Source organism: Myiozetetes cayanensis, unplaced genomic scaffold (genome assembly GCF_022539395.1).
Source record: "Myiozetetes cayanensis isolate MyiCay16 unplaced genomic scaffold, myiCay2020 scf1383, whole genome shotgun sequence".
NCBI lineage: Eukaryota > Metazoa > Chordata > Aves > Passeriformes > Tyrannidae > Myiozetetes > Myiozetetes cayanensis.
The window spans coordinates 1-8,104 of NW_026087030.1; the positions used below are offsets into that span (position 1 = coordinate 1).

Here is an 8,104-nt window from a genome sequence, read left to right on the forward strand (position 1 = left end):
CTGGCCCATGACCCTGCGGGGGCTGCGCCACGTGCACGGCCAGCACCTCCTGCACAGGGTGAGACCCCAAAAACGGGCACGGGGACCCCGAAAATGGGCACAGGGACCCTGAAAATGGGCACAGGGATCCCAAAAATGGGCACAGGGATCCCAAAAATGGGCACGGGGATCCCAAAAATGGGCACGGGGACCCTGAAAATGGGCACGGGGACCCTGAAAATGGGCATGGGGACCCCAAAATGGGCACAGGGACCCTGAAAATGGGCATGGGGACCCCAAAATGGGCACGGGGACCCCAAAAATGGGCACGGGGACCCTGAAAATGGGGGGAGGGACCCCAAAAATGGGCACAGGGACCCTGAAAATGGGCATGGGGACCCCAAAATGGGCACAGGGACCCCGAAAATGGGGGGAGGGACCTTGAAAATGGGGGGAGGGACCCTAAAAATGGGCACAGGGACCCCAAAAATGGACACGGGGACCCCAAAAATGGACACAGGGCCCCCAAAAATGGGCACGGGGACCCCAAAAATGGGGGGAGGGACCCCAAAAATGGGCACAGGGACACCAAAAATGGGTACAAGGACCCTGAAAATGGGCATGGGGATCCCAAAATGGGCACAGGGACCCCAAAAATGGGCACAGGGACCCCAAAAATGGGCACAGGGACCCCAAAAATGGGGGGAGGGACCCCAAAAATGGGCACAGGGACCCCAAAAATGGGCACAGGGACCCCAGAAAATGGGGCAGGGACCCCAAAAATGGGCTCAGGGACCCACAAAAATGGGCACAGGGACCCCAAAAATGGGCACAGGGACTCCCAAAAATGGGGGGATGGACCCCGAAAATGGGCACAGGGACCCCAAAAATGGGCACAGGGACCCTGAAAATGGGGGGAGGGACCCCAAAACTGGGCATGGGGATCCCAAAAATGGGCACGGGGACCCTAAAAATGGACACGGGGACCCTGAAAATGGGCACAGGGACCCCAAAAAATGGGCCTTGAGGACCCCAAAAATTGGGGGAGGGACCCCAAAAACGGGCACAGGGACCCCAAAAATGGGGGGAGGACCCCAAAAATGGGCATGGGGACCCCAAAAATGGGGGGAGGGACCCCAAAAACAGGCATGGAGACCCCAGAACCGGGCACGGGGACCCCAAAAACATGGAGGAGCCCTAGAAATTCTGGGAACCCCCAGTCTGGGGGGGATCTGGGATGTCCTGGGGGGTCACCCCGACTCCTGTGGAGCCCCCCTGACCCCCTGGGGGTCCCCAATTTCTATTTTGTGGGGGTTTCAGGACCTCAAACCTGCCAACCTGCTCCTGGGCGGCGCCGGCGCCTCAAGCTGGCGGTTCGGGCTCCCAGGGTGCTGGGGACCCAGACGCCCCTACAGCCACGAAGTGGCCTGGGTACCTCATTTTGGGGGTCCCCCCTTTCCCGGGGGGGTCTGGGGGCTCCCCAGGCCATGGGACCCCCCCTGACCCCCCCATTTCAGGTGGTACCGGGCCCCGGAGCTGCTCTACGGGGCGCGCAGCTACGACGAGGGCGTCGACCTCTGGTGAGGCCCTCGCTTTTGGGGTCCCCCCTGGGGGTTTGGGGGGTCCTTTTGGGCATTTTGGGGTGCCCCCAGAACTTAGGGATCCCCTTCTTACTTTCTACAACCCCCCCAGACCTTGGGGTGTCCCCTGGATGGGGCCGATATTTGGGGTCCCCCAAAATATTTTAGGGTCTTTCTTTGTTTATCCCCAGATCCTTTCTCTGGGAATTTTGGGGGTTCACCCCAAATCTTGGGGTTCTTCCTTGCATTTTGGGGTCCTCCAAGAACTTGGGGACCCCCCCCTCACTCCCTAAAAACCACCCAGACCTTGGGGTGTCCCCTGGATGGTGCAGATATTTGGGGTTTTTCCCCAATATTTTGTGGGCTTTTTTTGTTCATCTCCATATCTTCCCGAGATTTTGGGGGTTCACCCCAAATCTTGGGGTCCTTCCTTGCATTTTGGGATCTCCCCAAAACTTATGGATTCCCCCTCACTCCCTACAAACCCCCCCAAACCTTGAGGTGTCCCCTGGATGGTGCAGATGTTTGGGGTCCCCCAAAATATTTTAGGGTCTTTCTTTGTTTATCCCCAGATCCTTTCTCTGGGAATTTTGGGGGTTCACCCCAAATCTTGGGGTCCTTCCTTGCATTTTGGGGTCTCCCCAAAACTTATGGATTCCCCCCTCACCCCCTACAGCCCCCCCAGACCTTGGGGTGTCCCCTGGACGGGGTCGATATTTGAGTTCCCCCCAGTTTTTTGGGGTCTTTCTTTGGTCATACCCAGGTTCCTCCCAAGGATTTGGGGGGGTGTTTGGGGTCTTCTCTTGCATTTTGGGGTCCCCCCTGAACTTGTGGATCCCCCCTCACCCTTTACAACCCCCCCAGACTTGGGGTGTCCCCTGGGTGGGGCCGATATTTGGGGTTTCTCCCCAATATTTTGGGGTTTTTCTCACATTCAGATTCCTTTTTTGGGGGGTTTTGGGGTTCCCCCCCAAATCTTGGGGTCCCCCTTCAGTCTCTGTCTATCCCCACTGGGTTTTGGGGGTCTGCCTTACCCCCTAGAGCCCCCCCCCCAAATTTTGGGGTGCTCTCCTTGGGCTTTGTGTAATTCTGGGTCTCCCCTGGAGGGTCTGCCCTGGATTTTGGGGGGGGTCTCTCTCGGAATTTGGGAGGTTCCTCTGGGACTTTTGAGGGTCCCTCTGGGATTTTGGGGAGTCACCCTGGAAGTTTAGGGGGTCCCCCTGTGATTTTAAGGGGGTCCCCCTGTGATTTTGAGGGGTCCCCCTGTGATTTTGGGGGGTTTCTCTATGATTTTGGGGGGGTCCCCCTGGGATTTTGGGGGGTCACTCTGTGATTTGGGGGAGGTTCTCTGGGATTTTGGGGTGTCATCTGCAATTTTAGGGGGTCCCCCTGTGATTTTGGGGGGGTCTCTCTGTGATTTTGGGAGGGTCCCCCTGTGATTTTGGGGGGTCACCCTGGAATTTTAGAGGGACCCCCTGTGATTTTGGGGGGGTCACTCTGGGATTTTGGGGTGTCACCTGGAATTTTAGGGGGTCCCCCTGTGATTTTAGGGGGTCCCCCTGTGATTTTGGGGGGGTCTCTCTGTGATTTTGGAGGGGTCTCTCTAGGATTTTGGGGGGTCTCTGTGATTTTGTGGAGTCCCCCTGTAATTTTGGGGGGGTTCTCTGGGATTTTGGGGGGGTCCCCTTGGATTTGGGGGGGTCTCTCCTGGATTTTGAGGGGGTCTCTCTGTGATTTTGGGGGGTCTCTCTGTGATTTTGAGGGTGTCCCCCTGAGATTTTGGGGGGTCACTCCAGGATCTTGGGGGAACCCCCCGGGATTTTGGGGCCCCCCCTGATGCTGGGGTGCCCCCCAGGGCCGTGGGGTGCATTTTTGGGGAGCTGCTGACCCTGTCCCCCCTTTTCCCGGGGGAGAACGACATCGAACAGCTCTGCTGTGTCCTGAGGGCACTGGGGACACCCAGCACCACGGACTGGCCGGTACTGGGGGCACTGGGAGGGACTGGGAGGGACTGGGGGGCACTGGGAGAGGGGATGGGGGCACTGGGGACATCCAGCACCAAGGACTGGCCGGTACTGGGGGCACTGGGAGGGACTGGGAGGGACTGGGGACACCCAGCACCACGGACTGGCCGGTACTGGGGGCACTGGGAGGGACTGGGAGAGGGCATGGGGGCACTGGGGACACCTAGCACAGGACTGGCCGGTACTGGGGGCACTGGGAGGGACTGGGGGACACTGGGAGGGACTGGGGGGCACTGGGGACACCCAGCACTGCAGACTGGCCGGTACTGGGGGCACTGGGAGGGACTGGGAGAGGGGATGGGGGCACTGGGGACACCCAGCACTGCGGACTGGCCGGTACTGGGGGCACTGGGAGGGACTGGGGGGCACTGGGAGGGACTGGGGGGCACTGGGGACACCTGGCACTGCGGACTGCGGCAGGTACTGGGAGGCACTGGGAGGGACTGGGGGGCACTGGGAGGGACTGGGAGCAGTGGGAAGGACTGGGAGGGACTGGGAGAGGGAATGGGGCACTGGGAGCGGTGGGAGGCACTGGGCGCCACTGGGAGGGACTGGGAGCACTGAGAGCACTGGGAGGGACTGGGAAAGGGACTGAGGGCTCTGGGAGGAACTGGGAGAGGGACTGGGGACACTGGGAGGGACTGGGAGCACTGAGAGCACTGGGAGGGACTGGTCTGTGCTGGTCTATACTGGGTTTATGCTGAATTATCCTGGTCCGTACTGGTCTGTACTGGTCCGTACTGGTCCATACTGGTCCGTACTGGTCTGTACTGTTCCGTACTGGTCCGTACTGGTCCATACTGGTCTGTACTGGTCCATACTGGTCCATACTAGTCCATACTGATCCGTACTGGTCCATACTGGTCCGTATTGGTCCATACTGGTCCGTACTAGTCCATACTGGTCCGTACTGGTCTGTACTGGTCCATACTGGTCTGTACTGGTCCGTACTGGTCCATACTGGTCCATACTGGTCTGTACTGGTCCATACTGGTCCGTACTGGTCCGTACTGGTCCGTACTGATCCGTACTGGTTCATACTGGTCTGTACTGGTCCATACTGGTCCATACTGGTCCGTACTGGTCCATACTGGTCCGTACTGGTCCGTACTGGTCCATACTGGTCCGTACTGGTCCATACTGGTCCGTACTGGTCCGTACTGGTCCATACTGGTCCATACTGGTCCGTACTGGTCCATACTGGTCCGTACTGGTCCGTACTGGTCCGTACTGGTCCGTACTGGTGCCCTGTGTGGCAGGAACTGGCCCACCTGCCCGACTACCCCAAGCTGCGGTTCCGCCCGCGGGCTGCGGCGCCGCTGGAGCTGCTGGTGCCGGGGGCTGAGCCCGCTGCCCTCGACCTGCTGGGGGCGCTGCTGCGGTCCCCCCCCCGCCTGCGGCCACGGGCACACCAGGTGGGATTTGGGGGGGGTTGGGGGTCCTGGGAGGGGTTTGGGGGGTCCCAGGATGGGCCCCATTGTGACTCTGGTTCAGCTACCCCGCCTGCGGCCACGGGCACACCAGGTGGGCTTAGGGGGGTCCCAGGGGGTTTGGGGGTCCCAAGGGGGCTTAGGGGGGTTTGGGGGTCCCAGGGGGTTTGGGGGTCCCAGGATGGACCCCATTGTGACTCTTGCTCAGCTACCTCGCCCACCTGCGGCCCAGGCACACCAGGTGGGATTTGGGGGTCCCAGGGGGTTTGGGGGTCCCTGGGGGATTTTGGGGTCCCAGGATGGGCCCCACTGTTCCCCTGGCTCAGCTACCCCCTGCTTGAGCCCCCAGGCACACCAGGTGGGCTTTGGGGGAGAGATTGGGGGGTTTAGGGGTCCCAAGGGGGCTTTGGGAGGTCCCAAGGGGGCTTAGGGGGTTGGGGGTCCCAGGGGGGGTTGGGGGTCCCAGGGCCAGCCCCACTGTTCCCCTGGCTCAGCTACCCTACCCGCCTGCAGCCCCGGGCACACCAGGTGGGCTTTGGGGGGTCCCAGGGGTTTGGGGTCCCAAGGGGGCTTTGGGGGCTTGGGGGACAGTTGAGGGGTCCCAAGGGGGTTGGGGGTCCCAGGGTCAGCCCCACTGTTCCCCTGGCTCAGCTACCCTGCCCGCCTGCGGCTCCGGGCACACCAGGTGGGCTTTGGGGGTCCCAGGGGGGTTTAGGGGTCCCAGGGGAGTTTGGGGGTCCCAGGATGGGCCCCATTGTGACTGGTTCAGCTACCGCCGCCTGCGGCCACGGGCACACCAGGTGGGCTTTGGGGGGGTTGGGGAGGGTTAGGGGTCCCAGGGGGAGTTTGGGGGTTCTGGGAGGGGTTTGGGGGGTCCCAGGGGGAATTTGGGAGGTCCCAAGGGTTTGGGGGTCCCGGGATCAGCCCCACCATGGCCCTGGCTCAGCTACCCCGCCTGCCTGCAGCCCTGGGCACACCAGGTGAGACCCCGGGGGTTTGGGGGTCCTGGGAGGAGTTTGGGGGTCCCAAGGGGGTTTGAGGGTCCCAGGATCAGCCCCACTGTTCCCCTGGCTCAGCTACCCCGCCGCCTGCAGCCCCGGGCACACCAGGTGGGCTTTGGGGAGGTCCCAGGGGTGGTTTGGGGGGTTCCAGGGGATTTGGGGGTCCCTGGGGGTTTAGAGGGTCCCAGGGTGGTTTGGGGTTCCAGGGTGGGCCCACTGTTCCTCTGGCTCAGCTACCCTGCCCACCTGAGCCCCCAGGCACACCAGGTGGGCTTGGGGGAGGGGGTTGGGGGCTTGGGGGTCCCAAGGGGCTTAGGGGGTCCCAAGGGGGCTTAGGGGGTTTGGGGGTCCCAAGGGGGTTTGGGGGTCCCAGGGTCAGCCCCACTGTTCCCCTGGCTCAGCTACCCCGCCTGCGGCCCGGGCACACCAGGTGGGCTTTGGGGGTCCCAGGGGAGTTTGGGGGGTTCTGGGAGGGGTTTAGGGGTCCCAGGGGAGTTTGGGGGTTCTGGGAGGGGTTTAGGGGGTCCCAGGGGAGTTTGGGGGTTCTGGGAGGGGGTTTAGGGGTCCCAGGAGAGGTTTGGGGGTCCCAGGGGGGGTTTGGGGTCCCAGGGTCAGCCTCACCATGGCCCTGGCTCAGGTTCCCAGCCTGCAGGCCCGGGCACACCAGGTGGGCTTTGGGGGGTTGGGGGGTCCTGGAGGGCTTGGGGGTCCCAGGGAGGGTTTAGGGGGTCCCAGGGGGTTTCGGGGAGTCTCAAGGGGGATTTGGGGGGTCCAGGGACGGTTTGAGGGGTTCCCAAGGGGAATTTGGGGGTCCCAGGATCAGCCCCACTGTGGGCCTGGCTCAGGTACCAGATGAGGCTCCACCCCCACCAGGTGAGACCCCAGGGGGCTTCAGGGGGTCCTGGGGTGGTCTGGGGAGTCCCAGGTAGGTTTAGGGGGTCTTCAAGGAGGTTTGGGGGATCCTCAGGGGGCTTTGGGGGTCCCTGGGGGGAAGGTTGGGGGTCCCAGGGGATTGGGGGGTCCCAGGGGATTTGGGGGTCCCTGGGGGGTTTGAGGGGTCCCTGGGGGTTGAGGGGTCCCAGGGGATTTGGGGGTCCCTGGGGGTTTAGGGGTCCCAGGGGGATTTGGGGGTCCCAGGATCATCCCCTCTGTGGGCCTTGCTCAGGTACCAGGTGAGACCCCTGGGGAGGGGTCTGGGGGTCCTGGGGGAGTTTTGAGGGGTCCTGGGGGTCCTCAGGATTTGGGGGGTCAGGGGGAGTCCTGGGGTTGCTGAGCCCCCTGACCCCCTCCCTCCCCAGGCCCTGCTGCACCCTTCTCTCTTCGGCCCCCACCAACTGACCCCACCCCCACCCCGGGGCCCGGACCACCCCGACTTCAGCCTGGACACCCCTGGAGCTGCCCCCACGGGGGCCCTGGGACCCCTCCCCACATGGGGGACCCCAGTGACCCCCGAGCAGGAGACCCCTCTGACCCCCACGGGGGCTCTGGGACCCCTCCCCACGTGGGGACCCCAGTGACCCCTCCGAGCAGGGAGACCCCACTGACCCCCGAGCAGGGGGCCCCCACTGACCCCAGGGGCCCTGGGACCCCTCCCCACGTGGGGACCCACAGTGACCCCCGAGCAGGAGACCCCCAGTGAGCCCCCTGGAGGCCCTGGGACCCTCCCCACCCACAGTGACCCCCGAGCAGGGAGACCCCTCTGACCCCTGGGAGCCCTGGGACCCCTCCCACCCACAGTGACCCCCAAGCAGGAGACCCCACTGAGCCCCGAGCAGGAGACCCCCACCCACCCTGAGAGACCTCCACTGACCTCCCTGGGGAGCTCTGGGACCCCTCCCCACGTGGGGGACCCACAGTGACTCCCCGAGCGGGGAGACCCCCACTGACCCCCGAGCAGGAGGCCCCACTGAGCCCCCTGAGTAGGGGGCCCCTACTGACCCCCAAACTGGGGGCCCCATCCAGTCTGGGAGACCCCCACTGACCTCCCAGGGGGCTCTGGGACCCCTCCCCATGTGGGGATCTCACAGTGACCCCCAGCCAGAAGACCCCCACTGACCCCCCCACCCAATCTGGGGAACCCCAGTGACCCC

At 63.5% G+C, this 8,104-nt stretch overlaps 1 protein-coding gene across 1 annotated transcript; it reads left to right on the plus strand.

The window, feature by feature from the left end:
- Window positions 1–7: 7 nt before the first annotated feature.
- On the plus strand, window positions 8–7,531 carry LOC126636616 (cyclin-dependent kinase 20-like). Its single transcript, XM_050308985.1, has 6 exons — window positions 8–58; window positions 1,300–1,367; window positions 1,497–1,559; window positions 3,415–3,538; window positions 4,843–4,998; window positions 7,313–7,531. Exons 1-6 carry the CDS (start codon window positions 8–10, stop codon window positions 7,529–7,531), a joined length of 681 nt encoding a protein of 226 aa, XP_050164942.1.
- The last annotated feature ends 573 nt before the right edge of the window (window positions 7,532–8,104 follow it).

Excerpts from the sequence above, each read along its gene's own strand:
- LOC126636616 (XM_050308985.1), top strand. The coding sequence starts at position 8 with ATGACCCTGCGGGGGCTGCGCCACGTGCACGGCCAGCACCTCCTGCAC. Across the intron at positions 1,368-1,496 it reads TGGCGGTTCGGGCTCCCAGG|GTGGTACCGGGCCCCGGAGC; the intron begins GTGCTGGGGACC and ends CCCCCATTTCAG. Across the intron at positions 4,999-7,312 it reads TGCGGCCACGGGCACACCAG|GCCCTGCTGCACCCTTCTCT; the intron begins GTGGGATTTGGG and ends CTCCCTCCCCAG.